This window comes from Chinchilla lanigera, unplaced genomic scaffold (assembly GCF_000276665.1).
Source record: "Chinchilla lanigera isolate Chin_1 unplaced genomic scaffold, ChiLan1.0 scaffold00023, whole genome shotgun sequence".
NCBI classification, from domain to species: domain Eukaryota; kingdom Metazoa; phylum Chordata; class Mammalia; order Rodentia; family Chinchillidae; genus Chinchilla; species Chinchilla lanigera.
Genome location: NW_004955424.1, coordinates 13,766,228 through 13,784,948, shown reverse-complemented (window position 1 = coordinate 13,784,948; position 18,721 = coordinate 13,766,228). Strand labels below are relative to the sequence as shown.

Below are 18,721 nucleotides of genomic sequence, written 5' to 3'. Positions count from 1 at the left end.
CCCACTACCAGAAAAAAAAAGAAAAGAAGAAAAATTAATTAAGCATTCAACTCTGGGACCAAATAGTAAAAATAAAACTGTAATTATAGAATGCCAAGTAAATGAAAATGAAAATATTGTGTATCAAAACAAATGAGGAAATGATAATAGTAAGCAGAGGCAATTTCACAGCAGTAAATATTTGATTTTCATGAAAGAGGGACTAAATAAATAAGTAAATAGGTAATAATGACAATAGGCCCTTATATAGCAAGAAAAAAAACCCTATAAAAATAAAAAGCTAGGGAAGAAAAGCTGATTAATGAAAAAAATCAAAGAACTGACATATTGATATGAATGATCTACATAAATAATCCTCCAGCTAATCTAAATTAGAGAAGTAGAAAAACAAGTCAAAATCTGTAAGAAAAGTAGAATAATAACAATGATGGAGAGTTAGAAAAATTTAGGGAAATTCTAAGTGCAGAAGGTCCTCCATGTCCACGGGTTCTGCATCTGTAGATATAACCAATCTCGATTCAAAGTAGTTGAAAAACAATTGTGTCTCTACAGAACATAACCCACACGCTTTTCTTGTCATTGTTCCCTAAATAATACACTATAAGAACTACTTACATAACACATTGTATCCAGGGTTATAAGTAATCTAGAGATGTAAAGTGTATTGGAGGATGTATATAGCTTATATGCAAATACTACAGCATTTTGTATAAAAAGACTTCAATATTTGCAGACTTAGGTATCTGCAGGGATACTTTGTGGATACCAAAGGATGGCTATTTATTTCCATACTGATAAATTTGAAAATATCTTTAAAATGAGCTAATTTGAAAGAAAAGAAAAATAGCAAAATTGTCCTAAGAAGCCACAGAGAACTATAAAAGAAACAGGAAAATGATGAGAGTCACCTCTAAAGTAAGAATTGTAGCCAGGGAATTATAGAAGCAGTCTTCATATTTTCAAAGGATAAATATTTCTTGTGATACGTGTACTGTTCCACAGCAGAGAAAGAATTAAAAAGTAGAAAAGCTTGATTTTTATAGAACTAGATTTACTTTACCACCAAAATCTGATAATGCCCACTTATTATAAATCAAACTTATGAAATGAATATATGTGCAAAATCTTACATAAATAATAGCAGATAGAATCTAACCACATATTAATATAATAAATCATAATAGCCAAATGTACTTTATAATAAATCATGATAGCCAAATATACTTTAAAATTCAATTCCAAAAATATAAAAAGTTCAAGGAATGAAGAAATTATTAATAATATTCATCATAGATAAGATTAACAAAGACTTTCAACAGATACTAAATAACATCGGTTAAGTTCAGTATCTTTTGATGACTTACGAGAATGAGACATTCACTGGAAGTAGGAATTTCCCTAGTGTCATAAAGAATATCTTTCAAACCAATCATCAACATTTAACTTCATGACTTCAATGCATATCTTTACCCCCAGAAGTTGATTTGTATTTATTAAGAGTGTTCCTATGTGGAAGGAGGGCCCATATCTTATTGGTTAGCAATTAACAAGAAATCTATGACTCAACAGAGGTTAAGATACCAGGGAAAACACTGAGACAACTCTTTGGACAAAGACAGGAAAAGACCCACCATTTTCACACTCACATGATCATATAACATTGTTCTGTGAACTATGACAATTTCATTCCAACAAAAAGAAATAAGCCAGTCACTTTAGATAGGAGACAGAATTATCATTATCATTGTATGGGACTGACTGATTTGCTACCTGAAGAAAACCAACCAAAACATTAGCACTATCAGGAGAACCCAGTAAGACAGCAGCAACTACCTAGAAACTCTAGTGAAAGAAAGATTGACATTCACAATACCAGCAAAAAATTTATTCTAACTGGAAATAAATTTAATGGTAAATATGTAGGCTCTGTATGGGGATAAGTTCAAATAATAAAAGAAGTTTTGAGTAAACTGAGCATCAGGTCATATCCTGGATAAAAAAGTTAACACTGTAAATGTGTCAGTTCCTCTCTCCAAAATTAATTTTAAGTTCAGAGTAAGTCTAACAAAAATTTCAAAGGAACATTTGTTTAGAGCAGGGATGAATGTTTTAAAATGTCATCTTGGAGGATGACAAGTAAGAAAGCAGGTTATGAAGCTGCAGTAATTAAAACCTGGTGTTGGTGGAGAGTAGACAGATCAAGAGAGGAGAACGTAAAGATCACAGACAGTGGGATGTCTCATCGCTTATGCATGCTAAAGTCACCGGGAAAGGAAAAATAGTTTAGGCAAATACGCTCTTACATGATTACCTAACATGTAAAATGAATGAAAAATGAGTTGCACTCTCGTGTCACACTGAGAACCAAACTGAGCTGAGTGCTAACTTGCGGTGAAGATGTTCTAAGCATAATTTGAAAGGCAGAAGCTATAAAGAAAAAGAGCTTTAGATGAGAGTATCTAGAAATTTCTGGTATAGCTAAAAAATATATACTTAACAAATGTAACAGAAACAAACATAAGCGTAGCACAAACAAGCACAAACATAAATATACAATCAACAAAAAATATCACAAACATAGAAATAGAACTGAAAGGCAAGTGACAAACTGGGACAAGTATTTGTAAAACACTTGCTAGACCAAAGGTTAATATCCTTTACATACAAAGAGGCCTTTCAAATCACTGCAGAACAGAAAACAAACATGAGATGATGGAAAATGGGTGAGTTACAGGGATAAGTAGTTTACAGAGAGTAATTACTCATGGCTGAGAGACTCATGCACATTTTTTCTAGAATTTAAATAAACTCAAGTCAAAAATCCAATATACCATCTTCCATCTATCTAATTAGCCAAGTTAAAAAATGGTGAAGATGCACGACAGAAGACTAGGTGATGGCCGCACTTGCACATGTTAGGTAGAAGAAAAGCTCTGTATAATTTTTTCAGAGGGCAGTTTGACGTGCATATCAAAGGTCTTGAAAGGTGCATGCCTTCTTATCAAGAATTCTATTTCTAGGAGCTTGTCACAGCTATAAGTTTTTGAACAAATGCACAAACCAAATGTCTAGGAGTTTTAAAGACATAATTTAAAAATGATTCTTAAAAAGTTAGGATTAAAAAAGTACAAAGCTCAGGGTTCACTGAAACTTAAAGTACATTCACATAATTGAATATTATACTGTAATTAAAAGGGTGTTGTAGAAGTATATGTTAGAGCTATAAAGATATTCATGGTATATTCTTAGATTAAAAAACAAGTTGCAATACTGTTTGTATTTTGTGATTCCATTTGGCAAAAAAAAATTTAAAAATCAAGACAACATTCCAAAGGACATCTACCAATCTTAATCAGGTAACTAGGTGTTATTTGAGGAATTAGAATTAAGGAAAAATTACTGTTTTCTTCATATTTACTTATTTTTAATTTTAATAATGAACCTGTATCACTTGCAAAATTAAATGTTTATTGGAAAAGATAGGTCTTTTGTTTTTCTTCTTGGCATTTCCCCTACTTCTCCTCCTCTCCAACCCTGCACTTCTGTTTACCTTTATTTCTTCATTGTGGTCCTCTTTGCGCACTTTGCTCTCTGTCCCTTCTCTCTCTTCACTCTCACGCTGTCCTGTGTCCTTCTCCTTTTCCTGTTTCCTCTTCCTTTGCTGCCCCTCTACTTTCTCTCACTTGTCCCCTTTCTCATCCCACACGTGACAGGTCTATGACACATCACTGGAGAATGTGGAGGCTTTTGAGGGCCTGTCTGATTTTTGTAACACCTTCAAGCTCTACCGAGGCAAGACTCAGGAGGAGACGGAAGATCCATCTGTCATTGGGGAATTCAAGGTAAGTTCTTGAGGACATGTTTCTGGGTTACCCGAAGACTGTGGTGCTGCGGCAGTAAGAGAAGAAGGGGGAAGGGTTGTACTCCAGTGACTACAATCATGACCATGGTGCTGATGCTGGCGACCATGTGGGTGGTGGAGGTGGTGATAGGATAGCCAGGGGCTGAATGGTTCCTATGGTGATGACTTTCATAGAAAAGAGAGTAATGGCCATAGGGGCCATTGTGTTTTCGATGATGATAAAAATGGAAGTTTATCTACATTCTTTTCAGGGTCTCTTCAAAATTTATCCCCTCCCAGAAGACCCGTCCATCCCCATGCCTCCAAGACAGTTCCACCAGTTAGCTGCACAGGGGCCCCAGGATTGCTTGGTCCGCATCTACATTGTCCGAGCATTTGGCCTGCAGCCCAAGGATCCCAATGGAAAGGTAACATTTCTAGAGACTCAGTTCCTCTGAAATAGCAGGCATGGGTACCATTGGCCTGTGGAATCTGGATGTGACTTTTGCTTTAGGGAGTTTGCAGAAAGCCAGACAAACATATAGAGAACTGCGATATAACTGGATGGAGTTTGTTAGGGACCAGAGCTTGAGGAGGTCAGAGAAGGCCAACATTAGCACAGGACTTTGGAAGATTCCCAGGAAGGAATAGGACTCAAGGATAGATGGAGTTTTGATAAACTAGGAGGGAGAAGAAAGTAGTGTTTTAAGAGGGATCAAGAGCACAGACAAAGGTTTGAGAGAAGATTGGCTTATTTATGTGTAGAACCAGGGTAAGAATAAGAATAAGTAAGGTTCAAGGTGTAGGTTGGGTGACCATACAGGGCTTCAGTGATGGGTAGGAAGGAGTGAAGGAGGGGAAGAACAGAGTTAATAATGGTTATACCCCGCCATGATAGAGCTGAAGGCAAAAGGAAAACTAGAAGTGCTTATCCTGCCTTTATTTAAAATATTGCTGTTTTGTCCATCATGGACTATTGGCATTAATTTTTAAGATATTGTAATAAAATATCACTTATCTTGATTACTGAGTTTTTGAATCCTCCCTTAAACTTTGTGCCTAAGGCAAAAGACTTAGCTGTCTCACCCTAGTCCTGGCTAGAGATGGAAGAGGGAAATTTTCAGGAGGGAGGAGTCTGGAGCCACAGGGAGACGGTAAGGTGGGACAGAGGAAAGCTGGGGTGCAGGAAAGCAGAGAGGCAGAGGTGGGACTGTTGGAGTTTAGAGATATAGGCTAGGGTCCTTTCTTCTCCTTAGACAGGTCCAGCTCTATCATGTGTCCTTGAGCTGGGGGAGGCTTAACGTCTCACCCCAGTACCTTAGGCTTTCCAGGCTAAGAAATCACGTGATCTCAGGGCAGATGGAATAGTCCTCAGCCTTGGCACCACGGATGTGGCCCATGAGCTGGAGAAAATCTTTCAAGCCTTCTCAGTGCCTCACTAAGCCTGGGCCCTTTGGCTGCGCTGCTCCTGGAGAATGGCTGATGGCCTGCTGCCGCTTGTAGGCAGCGTCCCCAAAACTGGCCTGGGCTGGCCTGGGCAGACATAACGGGGCCATCTCTCTCCTGTTCCATCTGCTTAAACAGAGATTGGAGACGACACCAACCTGGCCGAGTCTCATATGGAATTTAGTCTGTTGTGTGTCTGAGGATGGGGGTCCAGCCCCCACCTGCCTCTCTCAATGGGGCAGCGGATCAGGAGTGTGGAGGACTCTGATACCCTATTCCCCCTACTACAGCTGAGGCTAGAAGCCCATGCCAGTGTTGGGTGGCATGCTGTGGTCTTCAGAATGGGACCTGTGGGATGCAGGATGCAGTCTACATTGAGGCTTCCTAGCGGCAGGCTACCTCGTCCCATTGGGACGCAGAGGATTCAGGAAGACCTAAAGACGTGTTGGGACAGGGATTTCACTTAAGTATTTCTGTGTCCTTCTCCAGTGTGACCCCTACATCAAGATCTCTCTAGGGAAGAAATCAGTGAGTGACCAAGATAACTACATCCCCTGTACTCTGGAGCCTGTATTTGGAAAGTAAGTGGGGAGCAGCTTGGCCTTGGGGAGCAGCAGCCAGTCTGGATAACCACAGTCCAGTAGGTGGACATGGCTACCACTGGGCTGTCCCTCTCCCTGGAGTAGAATTGTGTCCCCTACATCTTGCTTGTCTGTGTGTGCAGCTGCACTAATCCTTTATGCGCCAAAGGCTTAACTCCTGATTAAACATAGAAACACATCTCTAAGATCAAAAGTCTACATGGAAGCTCAAAATATGCATGCATTAATTTTTTAGATGAATTCTTTGGGGGGAGTAATTTTAGATGTACAGAAAAGTTTGAGGGAGAGATAGATAGATAGTAGACAGGTAGAGTTCTCATATATCCTTAACTCAGTTTTCCTCACTGCTAACATCTTAGCTCACTATGGTACTTTTGCCCAAATAAGAAAATTCACACAGATGCATTACTATTAACTGAACCATAGACTTATGAGGATTTCTAGCCTTTTACTGTCCAGAACCACCCAGTATACCATGTTGGATTCAGCGAGTGCTCTTTTTCAGTGTCCCACCTGTGTCTGTGGTGGGGAGCTGTGAGAAGGATGTGGGTCCCAGATAGTCAGATGATTCTGGAAATCTAAGAGTGTGGGAAGGAAGAATCAATGCGCATGGTCTGGGGGTAGCTTCTAGGTGTCCTGATTGCCCTTTGGTTGTGAGCTTATTTTGGCAAAGGGAGGCTGATGGCTACTTCTCTAACATCTGCATAAGAAGCCTAGTGTTTCCACAGCATCAAGTACCACGTTGCATCCGTGACCTGGTGTCTATTTGCTTAGTGTGCTCACTCGGCCTGCAGCCAGGGCCCAGTCATTTTGAGGAAATGCAGTTTTGAAAGGGAAACAATTCTGGCCAGTGATGAGCCACTACTAAGCTGGGATAAGAGGGAAGATGGGGGTGGGGGAGAGGAGCTCTGCTTGGTGTGCTTCAGTGGCTGGCACAGGGCCATGGGCTAGTAGCAGTGATGGGCCATAGATGGAGCTGTCCTAAATGTGTGTGTGTGTGTGTGTGTGTGTGTGTGTGTGCGCGCGCGCACGTGCATGTGCCCAGGACAGGTCAGAGAGTGAGTACAAGAATAGCCCTCCCACTCCTTTTGCCAGTCTCCATGCAATCATGGCCAAAGCTAGTGTGCCCTTTAGATCATAACCCATGAGATAATGATAATACTACTGTACTGTTGCCTGCCAGTACCCTGTAGGGCGAGCCTCCCCCTTTCCTGACTGGACACTGTGGCAGGCTTTTCTGCCCACTTTAAGCTCAGCCACTTCATAAAAGTCACAAACACGGGCAGTCTCAGGGCTGAAGCCAAGATGCGCATTCGTGTGTAGCCTGAACACTCTGATGGCCGCAGGGGAGTGTTTCCCCTTTCTCTGGCCATCTAGGTTACCTGGGTACAGCATGTGGGCAAGTAGGGGGCTATGTCTGCCTCCCTCACCCTGTTTGATGTCCCTTCACCTCTGCCTTAGCCAGCTACCAACCCTGAAAGGCGAGGACTAGGGAAGTTCATATTATGGAGGGGTCCATTCCGTGTGCCATTTGCTTCTGTTGTCTGGACATTCCCTGGGTAACAGATGTTTCAAGTCAATTGATTTTATTGTGGTGCTTTCCAGAGGCTCCCAGACTCCCCTCTGCTCCTCTGTCTCTCCACTGCTCCTCCTGAAGTGGCAGATGCCGCCTTCCTTTAGCTGGCCACTACCCACCTCCTGGCATTCAGACGGTCTGTTGCACATTTGGAACCTTGTGAAGTTCCATGGGGCAAGATTCATAGCAGTTGAATCTGGCCTCCAGGTGGCTCCATCTCTTCCACGCTATGTTCCTCATCCAGACATGGATGGAAGCGCAGCTCCTTCCAAATATCCCCTGCCTCGTCCTTTCTGCTGCTTTAGCACTCTTAAACTCAAGTCGGGCAGCAGGTTTGAAATGAGTTCCCTCCCACATGCAGGGAACTCATTTCAAGGGGACAAGGAACACCACCTCCACCCTGACCCCCACCAAGTGCTCAGACCCCACAGAAGCTCTCTCCCAAGAAATCTTTTCACAAACCCTTACTCCATGCCACCCTAGAAAATGTGCAGCCCCGAAGTCCAGAGGGAAGGTCCTGATACATCCCCTTGGTAGAGTCCAGAGATCTGGCACCTGGCGGTGGAGTTTTATATTTCTTGTCTCCTAGTGTCCTGGTGGAAACTGCAGTCTTAACATTCTGTTCCATCTCATTTGTTTATTCTTGGGTCTTCCAGGCAGACACCTCCTGTGTGCCCCACCTAGTTTATTTGGGAAACATGGCACACGCACGTGCGCGTGTGCGCGCGCGCACACACACACACACACACACATACACACACGGACAAGCCCAGTGCAGTTGTGCAGAGGGGGTGTGTGCTCTAAAGAGGATAGGAGACCTGAGGAGAGTGAACTCCCTGGGACAGCTTTTGAGCTCCTGCCCTCATCCTGTCACTCCTTGAGTTCCCACTGTGTCTGGCGACGTCAAGGAGGTGGTGGGATCATGGTATATTCCTTCCACAGGATGTTTGAGTTGACCTGTACTCTGCCTTTGGAGAAGGACCTGAAGATCACACTCTACGATTATGACCTCCTCTCCAAGGATGAGAAGATAGGGGAGACAGTCATTGACCTGGAGAATAGGCTGTTGTCTAAATTTGGGGCTCGCTGTGGGCTCCCACAGACCTACTGTGTGTAAGTGCTTGACACTGGCTGCTTCCCTCCCAACCTACATCCTCTATCCACTGAGCACTGCTGTGTGCTGGCCCAGGCTTAGCACATCCTCTGACAGTTGCTCCTTGAACCCAGTGGGGGTCTTGTCATTCCTCCACAGATGAAGAAACTGAGGACCCGAGATATTATGGCTTGTAATTTGTGGGATTAGGACTTGAACCCATTTGTCCGATTCTGAGGACCTGGCTCTTTCTTACATTGTTGTAGTCACATCTCTCTGATTTACCACTGAGGCTTGCAGAGGGCTGGAAGGAGAGAGAGAAGGAGGGAGAAAAGAAAAGGAAATGGGGTGGTACACATGGGCTCCAGCTGGGCTTAAGGGGAGTTTTGTGATGGTCTGCCATGGAAATTCACGTATGTGCAGCACCCTCTTTCTACCATAGTGAGTCTTATTTGGATCTGATTCTCTTCCTAGAACTAGAAACATCTGCGTTCCAATTCCATGGGTACTTAAATCCTTTACAGTTTCTTCATCTGTAAAATGGGGATGATAAGTGAGCAGATGAGGTGGGTGATGTGTGGGAGTACACAGATCTTTGCAAGCCTCTGCCCCTGTCAGTGCCCTTGGAGTGCTTCTTCATTGTCTTGTACTTGGGCCTCAGCTCTGGACCGAACCAGTGGAGGGACCAGCTCCGCCCCACCCAGCTCCTCCACCTCTTCTGCCAGCAGCACAGGGTCAAGGCCCCTGTGTACCGGACAGACCGTGTGACGTTTCAGGATAAAGAATACTCGATTGAGGAGATAGGTGAGCTGCCCCTTGGCTCCCAGACTACAGTGGGCTCTCCCTCTCCACTCTTCTCTCGTCAGGACTCTTCTATCATAAAGGGCTAAATGGGTGTAACCCACATCAGCAGGGTGAGGGCTGCGGCACGGAAGAACTAAACTTGCTCTTGGTACTTTTGGGACCAGTACATGCCTGTGATTCCACTGTAAAAATTAGAGGTCAGCGGGTCAAGGTGAGGCCAGGGTCACAGCTCCATCCAAGACCATGTTGGGGTCCATCTAAAGACAAGACTGGGGGTGAGTCTGAAGCCAGGTCAGGGTTAGGATCAGTTTCCTTCTGGCTTTGGTAGTCAGACTTTGGTCAGAGTTTGGGGTGCATCCTTTGAGAAAAAGTTTTCCATTTGAATTGCACGAGGCTCCCAGCTGTTGATGTACCTTCCAAGTCCCCAAACACCTAAACATCCAAAAGGCAGGCACCCCAGTCCCGCCCCAGGCTCTGTCTGACCTTAGTGACTGAGAATGCCCCCACATGCTCTCCATGTGTCTGAGATGCCCACAGGCCTGCATTGCCACCCAGAGCAGCTCATACTCCCTGGAGGTGTTTACAGGCCCAGCTGGCCCCTTACCTTCTGCTTGTTTCAGAGATGTTTGATGTCAGAGCTGGTGCAGAGGTTATAAAAGGAAATGGTGGCTTTGATGCCCCATACCTAAATCCCCCTCCTTCTGCTTGTTCTGTTTTCCTGACTCTCCCAGATCATGGCTGAGCCAGGCTCAGCCAATGGGCACCCCACCCCACCGTACATCACACACACACACGTATTCTGTTTTCCTGTGCAGTGTGCATCTGTTTTAGGGGCCATCTCATTTCCTCCAGTGGCAACTGTTTCTCTCTGAGCAACTTTTAGCACAGTGACCTGGGCTCATGGCCATAAAGCGGTGAGCTGTAACATCTGCCTGCTTTCAAACATGAAGCTATTGAAGTTAAGGGTGGTTAATGGCTTGCCCAAGGTCACCAGCCATCTTGGAGCACAGTCAGATTCCTGGTCCCTGTGGAGTTGTGCCTCTTCCTTTGGGCCCTATGAGTGTGGGCAGGACAGGTTTGATTGGTGAACAAACATGCACTTGTGTGTGTGTGTGTACACATGAGAATCTGGTGTACCAGGGCACACCTGAATGAATATACCTGTGTGTTTGTTTTCTATGTGCGCACACACATATGCTCACTTCCTACTCTACCCAAGGGTCTCTGGCACAGGGTCTCCAAGTTCATGGTGTTGGCTGATAGGCCAGGCTGCTCCATGTCAGGACTTCCCCACGCCTTCTTCCATCCACAGCGTCAAGCCTTGGCCCATCCTCTGGAAGGCAGGAGCCACACCTGGAAAACACTGGGGGAGGAAGGGAGTGGTCAGGGCTGGCCACACATTTTTCCTAATTGAGCTTGGGATTCCAGCTGCCTTGCTGCCCAGGTGTGGGTCTTCTCCACGCTTCAGGTTTCACATCTGTGAAATAAAACTAATAATAGCACTTAGCTTCCAGGTCCTTATAAAGATTCTGCTAAAATATATCAGAACAGTGCCTAGCACATGGCTCACACTCAAGTGCCTGCTGTTTTTGCTGTTATTTTTTCTAGTGCTACTAATAGGATGGTTTATGTGAACCAGAGCATAGTGTAGTAGCACTCAGGCAGCAGATCTAGGGGTACAGGTTGCTGAGGCTTGGAGTTGGAAATAGCCAGAGAAGGCTTCCTGGATAGAACAGGCTTCAGTAGACAAAGAGGATCTGTGTTGGTGGAGAAGAGGAAGTAGAACTTTGCAGAAGAGGCTTGGTAGACATTGTATCAGGGGAATCATGAATTTTAAGCCAGGAGCCTGGTTTCTCCCATAGAAAGTGAGACATAAGGACCAGAACAAGGGTCTCTGGGCTGGGGTGAGACTGTTGGGGTGGGGGTTTCCTGTGGTTGTCAAGTGGTCCTGCCCAACCCGTGCATAGGGAAGCCCTGCCGTCTTTCAGGCACTTGGCAACTTTTTGTCCCCTCTCTGAGCCAGAGGCTGGCAGGATCCCGAACCCACACCTGGGCCCAGTGGAGGAGCGTCTGGCTCTGCATGTCCTTCAGCAGCAGGGGCTGGTTCCTGAGCATGTGGAGTCACGGCCCCTTTACAGCCCTCTACAGCCAGACATTGAGCAGGTACAGCCTTGACCCTTGGATTCCTTGCACCCCAGAGAACCCTGCCACAAGGACAGCATGGACATCTGGACAGCCCAGTGGGGGCCTTGGGTGTGGCCAGTTCTTCCTTGATCCATTTCTTTGCAGTCTGAGTGTTCGCTACTGCTGACCCATGAGGAATCTCAGGGTCTGGTGTCTTCTCCTACCTCATTGTGGGGGGAACCAGGCCAAGTACCTCTTTCAGCCCTGCTTAGCCAGCTGCTGACTTCGGTCTGACATTTGGGAGATGGCTGTTTCAATCTGGCTTCAGATGTCCTCTTGCCTTCTACCCTCATTCAGTGGCTCAGTCTCAGGTGCCCAGCTCTGTGCAGTGGGGTGTTCAGACCGAGTGGCCAGCACCATAGGACAAAATGGCAAAGAAATCCACAGTGATCAGTCAACAACAGGGCTGGGTGCCCTCCCATGCCACAGGAGGGTGGACACAGATAGCAGGCTTAAGACTGGGCAGGGAAGGCTTCCTGGAGGAAGCGAGCTCAGAGATGGGTTCCAGAAGAGAAGGAGCGAAAGGGACACACTCAAAAAGAAAGGCCATCTCTGAGAAGCCTGCCCAGGCAAGTGGACTGCAGAGGCAGAGGATTTCCTTTGCAGCTGGCTCTGCAGTCCTTTGTTCAGCATCCATGCCCTACAGGGTGGTGAGCTTCTTCCTAGCAGACCTGGGCTTTCTCTGTCCTGCTGCCCAAGTGCCTGGCACAGAGCAGGTGCTCAGTAACTGTTGCTGGATGAAAGGGTGGTAGAATGGGCTTATGTCTCCTCCACAGGGGAAGCTGCAGATGTGGATTGACCTATTTCCCAAGGCCCTGGGGCGACCTGGACCTCCATTTAACATCACCCCCAGAAAAGCCAGAAGGTGACTGACAGCCACGGGCTCTGAGCTGAGCTGGAGGTGGGAGGGTAGAAGCCAGCTATGGATGGGGTCAGGAGGTGACCCTTTGGCCAGGCTTTGGGACACTTGGGTTTCAGAGTATGGATTCTGTTTGGACCTGGCTGAGTCTCCAACCAGGTGGGCATCAGGTCTGGGATGAAGCAGCTGCTCAGCAGAGGATGTCCCATGCCCTGGTGGGAAATCTATTTGGATTTGATCCCCTGCCCAGGTTTTTCCTACGCTGTATTATCTGGAACACCAAAGATGTGATCCTAGACGACCTCAGCCTCACAGGGGAGAAGATGAGTGACATTTACGTGAAAGGGTAAGAGCCATCCGCCTTCCACCTGTGCCAGCTCACAGGAATGTCCCTGCTCCCTTGGGAGGGACCCAGCCGAAAGAGCTCTGCAGCTCGGAAGGGGAGGCAGCAAGCTTCGAAGGAGGGTCTCATGGGGTAGACTTCACCTTTGGGAATGGTCCACCGTCCATCCAGATGTCTTCAGCACTCACTTTTGGGCTGAAATTGCAAGATGTGAGGACATCTTTTGAGAGTGGCTGAGAAGTTAAGCATTTTCTAATTTATGGTGCATTTCATGCATCATGAAATTTCCCTAGGAATTCTATTTGCAGTACTGTTTACCAAGTTCTTTACCATTGTTTACCATTGTGATTCCTCATGGGAGGTATACATGAAGAGGAAATCTAATGAGACAGGACATCTATATATGTGTGTCTAGTTGGATGGTCGGCTTTGAAGAACACAAGCAGAAGACAGATGTGCATTACCGATCCCTGGGTGGTGAGGGCAACTTCAACTGGAGATTTGTTTTCCCCTTCGACTACCTGCCAGCTGAGCAGATGTGCTCCATTTCCAAGAAGGTGGGTGTCCCTCCTGGTCTAGTGCCCCTGGTCTCAGGGTTTACACTGCCTGCATGATCCCATCACCCCTGTCCCCTCACTGCCTCTGTTATTCCCAGCATCATTGTGGACACTCCCAGCCCTGCTCTCATTACCTCTAAAGCTATCATTACCTCCCCTGCAGCTCGTTTTCCCTCCTCTTTTACCACCATTGCCGTCACTAGCACTGCCATCACCCATGATCACTCTACAGCCATACATGCCCCATCCCTTATGTGTAGCTAAGTCTAAATCCCACAGCCACTGTCTTCCTTCCTATCCCAGACAAACCCAGCGGCAGGAAGAGCCCGGGGTCCAAGTGGGAGGAGTCAGGACACTCAGCATGGCCATCCAAAGGTCCCGTGGACCCTGTTGGAGGAGCTTCCCTAGAGCACTGGCCTGGCGTGTGATGGGGTTGTCCATAGCACTAAGGATGGTGTGGTTAAGCCCTTCTAGCTACCTTGTCTCCCACAACTGTCTGGTGCTTGTGGTCCTGTCCAGGCTGGATAGTCATTGGGAAAAACTGCTCTCTGGACCTGCCTGCCTCTCTTCACCCCTCGTCTCTTGTGGAAGGTACCTGGGGGACAGGCCAGCACAGCCAGAGGGGAGAGGTAGATCTGATGACCTCAGTCTCTGTACTTGAGCATCTCCTAGTTTAGGTCTCATCTGGGTCTTTTTGCCCCTGAAACAGGCAGGGTGCTCAGGTAGGTGTCTACTGACTGCATCAGGGAACAGCACAAAGGGGGTGTTATTGGCACTAAGGGCCTCCAGGGCAGGCTGGCAGAAGGCAGAGGTCCTGCCAGGTCTTTTAACTTTAAACCCTCATCCCACCTAGTATTGATTGCTACCTGGAGGTGCCTTGTTGTTCAAGGGGGCAAATGTCTGGTTAAGCCCCGCTGGTCTGATATCCATCCAGTTCAAGGCTTCAAGCCTTGAAGCTTCTGTGGCATGGCTTCAAGCAGGGAACTACAAAATGTTCTTGGGCCGCCTTGCTCTTCTTAATTCTCTTCATTGCATCCTCTCTGCTGGATCCTTCCCAACCCAACACATAGGATCATCTGCACTTTAGAGAAACCAAAATGTTCCACTGAACATTCTGAAACCATCAAGCAAAAGAAATTATGGATTAAGCAAGGTTAAGTGGATTCTTTCACCCAGGGATTGCTGCGTAGTGTCTGCCAGAAGGGAGAGTTTAGCAATAGGGTTCTGTGAAGTCAAGGAAAGTGTAGGCCATTTGTAGGTTTAATCTTGTTTGCCTTTGCTCAGTGTGTTTGCCTGTCACAAGCCTGTTTCCATAACAAAGCAGCTCTGCTTCTGCCAGAGACCAGCACATCAAGCAGGCCCTGCTGGCCTGTCTTGGCTGTCAACAAGGGAGGATGGGGCCGAAAGTAGACAGGGGAGGGCTGAGGTGTCCTGCACACCACCTACTGGCTTGCAGAGCCCTGTGAGGGGCTGGGCATGGAATGGGGAAACTGAGACCTGCTCAAATGGGAGACAGGACAACTCACTTTGATAGGTGGGCATGTGGGAAGGAGTGGCAGGAGGGGAGGTTCTTGCTTTTCCTACAGAGTAAGAGCAGAGGGAGAGTCTGACCCCATGGCAAATGGAAAAGGCTAGAAATAGCTGTCCTGCTGATGAGCGAGAAATGGAGGGAGAAGAGACGCGGCAGGGGAGAGAGCGCTGACTGGTACCACAGAGAAGAGCTACCTTGCAGTTCTGAGGGCTCAGCTGGAGCTGCTGAGTGAGGACTTGGCATGGCTCCACTCTAGCGCTGGCGGAGTTCTGGCCCTGGTAAGACAGGATGGCTGTGTTGGGTGGGTCCACAAGGCTAGTTTCTGAGGATGGCTGCATTCACAGGCATTGGTGGGCCTGATGGCCCAGTGGCCTGGGCTTAAAGGAAAGAGATGCCCATGAGAGCAGGAGTGGAGAAGAGGGAGAGGAGTTAAAGAGTGAGGGAGAGGTAGAGTTGGAGAAGAGCAGAAAACAGGTCCCTCCTGACCCAGGCTCTGGGGAGAGGGTGGCTGGAGGCAGCTGCTGGGAAGGCCAGAGGAGGAGGGGAGGGGACAGAAACAGGCCAGGTGGGCCTGAAGTCAGCCAGGAGGCAGGAGGGCCTGCAGACGCCTCTTGGGGAGAAGGAACCCTGAGAAGCAGGTGGAGCCGGGCCCACAGTGGGGTACCAATTAGCTGGTCTGGGCTAAGGACAAGTCTGAGTATGAGGCAGGTTAGTGCAGGGGCTGCTCACCCTCTGGGCTCCCTGGGCTGCTGCAGAGCCAGCCCTCTGCCTTGGGGCTCAGGGCCTCTGGCAGGCAGGCCCTCCAGGGACTCCATTAACCAGACGAGACTGTCGTAAAATACAAGGTCTCCTTTCATCCGACTGCTTTGAACCTCCACTGGTTGCCCTGGCCGGCTCCCCACCTGGAGCCCAGCACACCCACCGGGGCCTGCCTGTATGTTAGGCACCCACCCTGCAAATAAACAGCTAGTAAAAGGGCCCAGGCCAGGAGCATAATGAGCGCCTGGGACCTGGGGGGCTCGTTCCCCAGGCTGGAGCCCCTGCCCAGCTGCTCCCACCAGGGGCCGTTTGAACCTCTGGCTCATTACCCAGCCCATAAACCCGGCCGGCCAGAGGAGCGAGGCTGCTTGTGCCCTGCAGGCGGGCCTGCGGAGCTGCCATAAAAGCTTGTCAGAGGAGGAGGCACCTGCAGGAGCCTGGACAGCCAGGCTGGGGCCCGGAAGGGGGAGGCCCCAGACAGAGGCGAGGGCCAGGGGCCAGCTGGGAACCTGTGTGTCTCCACCAGCCCAGGAGCAGTCTGGGCTATGGGTGGGGTGTCGTGCACGGTGACCATGCCTCACTGGCAGTGGCCATGGCCTTCAGTCAGGGAGCTCTGTGGCGCTGTGTGACTGGACACTGAAGCTGGGTGGCCACGCAGCTCTCTTGTCAGCAGAGTACCCTGACTCCCCTTGGAGCCTATCCCTATAGACGGGTGCAAGGCCCTGCTCTGACTTCCTCCCAAGACCTTTTCTTCTCCTACCTGCTTGGGATAGTCACAGTGAGAGAACGGAGGATAGGCCATGGTGGCGAAAAAGCCCAGTTACAATCCTTCGGCTTGAGTTTAGGTTGAGTGTGATCCAGTGGCCAACTCAAGCCCATTCCCCTCAGTTGTTCCATGAGGCCTCTGACAGAGCCTCCCAGGATGCCCCGGTTCCTGGTGGAGCTAGAGGGGAAGAAGGGCCTGGACTGTCCTTCCGGCATAAGTGCAGGGCCTTCCTGCACAGGGGAAGCTCTTGGAGGTAAAAGGGGGTGGTGAGGACGGCTCAGGGGTCCTGGTCCCAGTGCCAGCTCTTTACGGCAGTGTGTCATGGTTCCTTCCAGTAACAGCGAGAGTAGTGGGGACCTCCAGCCTCTCAGCCAGTCCACCGTGACCTCATGATCACATATAGAGAGCGAGTGGGTCAGTGCAAGGGGTGAGAAGCCTCTGCCATCTCCTCCAGATAGCTTTCCAGGCTGGAGCGACCTCTGCCTCTCTGACTTTGCTTCCTTTTCCCTTCTCTGCCCTTGTCTGGGTCAGGACGCCTTCTGGAGGCTGGACAAGACTGAGAGCAAAATCCCAGCACGAGTGGTATTCCAGATCTGGGACAACGACAAGTTCTCCTTTGATGACTTTCTGGGTGAGCTTCATTTCCGGTCAGCTCTGAGCTGCACTTTGAGGGCTGCCTTGGAACCCCTGCTGTGGGTGCGAACTCTTGGGGTTTCCAGTAGGAGTATGGTCCTGCTTTCTTCCTGTAGAGAGCTCAGGGTCTCTGAGTCCTCAGTGCTGAGTGAAGTGTATGACACACAGCAGTGACAGGGATATCAGAGTGGCATTGGGGCGGGCCGTCAGCAGAGGTGGCATCAAGCACCAAGCTGTGTTGGGTGTGAGGAGACAAGGCCATAGGCTGAAGCAGCTCAGGTGTGTATGGGCTGTTGTGACTGCCTAGCCTCATGGGTCCCAAGGTGCTCCCACCTCATCCCAGTCTAGACAGACTGAGCCCAGAAATTGAGGGCTCAGCCACTGTCATCCTTGTGGCCAAGGACTGATCCAAGGAAAAGGGGATTAGTGGAGCAAAATAAGGTCCATCTGTAGGTTCGAACATCAGATGTCGGCACAGATAGATAACTAGTGACCAGAAAGAATGCCTTAAAATATTGCATTTTCCAAAGCTCAGGATATAAAACAGCATATATAATATAAACCCATTCATATACCTGCATATATGAATATATATGTATACCACACATGTATGTGCACACAAATGCATGCAATGTATGTTTGTTTATATCTGAAATAATGCATAATACAATGGTATATGCCAAATGTTAGTGGAGGTTATCTCTGGGTAGTGTGATCAAGGTGTTGGGAAGAAGTATTGCTTGTCTATATTGTTCAACAGGAATTAGATATAGAAAATGTAAAAAACAAAGTTCAAATTTGGTGCCATCAGTTTTAGGCCTGCCTGACTATTGTACAACAAAGTCTGCTGCAGCTCCTAGTCCTCTATGTGCTGATGGCTAGACTATAAGTGGCAGGGGGCAGGGACAGGAAGAGCAGCCCTGCCCTGCTCAGAGCTGTTCCTCAGAATGCTCCCTGCAGGGTCAAGGGCTCAGCAAAGACCAGCTCCCCATTTCTGCAACCAAGGGCGACCCAGGAGGGCATCAGTGGTCTCCCCAAGGCCACCCTGCTTCCGGGTGGCAGAGTAGAACTAGAAGCTGGGTCTCCTGACTTCCCAGGCTGCCTTTATCATGGCTTCACGTTTTTTTCAATTGAGGTAAAGTTCACATAACATAAAATTCACCACTTTAAACATTTTCAAGTGTGAAAATTGGTGGTTTCTCGTATATTCACAGAGTTGTGCAAACATTACCACCATCTAGTTGCAGAACATTTTCATCACCCTCAAAAGAAACCTCTGTACCCAAGTGCAGTCACTCCCTGCTCTCCCTGCTAGCAGCCCCACTAATCTGCTCTTCCTCTCTCTCTGTCTGCCTGTGGGCCATCTTCAGATTTTCCAGCGACACCCCTGCTCATACATCTTTGGACCCTTTGCTTTCCTTACCTCTAGGAAGTAGGTTTGTGAGTTTTTGCCCAGTTTAGTGTATTTTTTTAGTAACATGTTGTTCAATTGCCCTTCAGAAAGGATTTTACTTTTTTATATTTCTTCCTATGCTCTATTTGTACCAGAGCACCATTTCCTCCAAACTTTTGCTACTGTTGCTACATTTTAAATATTGCCAACACAATCTCTCGTTTTTATTTCTTATTTGCTTCTATTACTTGCAAGATAAAAATTTAAAAACATAGCTGCTATTCATATTATGGATGAACCTTTTCTGCATGGCTTTGGGATGTTCTTTTCTTTT

The 18,721-nt window shown here is 47.6% G+C and overlaps 1 protein-coding gene across 16 annotated transcripts in view; it reads left to right on the top strand.

The window, feature by feature from the left end:
- Nucleotides 1-18,721, top strand: part of Dysf (dysferlin) — a 214,308-nt gene that overhangs the window by 185,489 nt on the left and 10,098 nt on the right. For all 16 annotated transcript variants that reach the window (XM_013514697.1, XM_005385592.2, XM_005385594.2 and 13 more), the window contains 10 exons: nucleotides 3,714-3,842; nucleotides 4,114-4,269; nucleotides 5,777-5,868; nucleotides 8,408-8,578; nucleotides 9,220-9,362; nucleotides 11,386-11,525; nucleotides 12,323-12,411; nucleotides 12,656-12,751; nucleotides 13,164-13,305; nucleotides 16,893-16,992. In XM_013514697.1, the coding sequence (XP_013370151.1) occupies nucleotides 3,714-3,842; nucleotides 4,114-4,269; nucleotides 5,777-5,868; nucleotides 8,408-8,578; nucleotides 9,220-9,362; nucleotides 11,386-11,525; nucleotides 12,323-12,411; nucleotides 12,656-12,751; nucleotides 13,164-13,305; nucleotides 16,893-16,992 (1,258 nt within the window). The remainder of the gene's footprint in view (nucleotides 1-3,713; nucleotides 3,843-4,113; nucleotides 4,270-5,776; nucleotides 5,869-8,407; nucleotides 8,579-9,219; nucleotides 9,363-11,385; nucleotides 11,526-12,322; nucleotides 12,412-12,655; nucleotides 12,752-13,163; nucleotides 13,306-16,892; nucleotides 16,993-18,721) is intronic.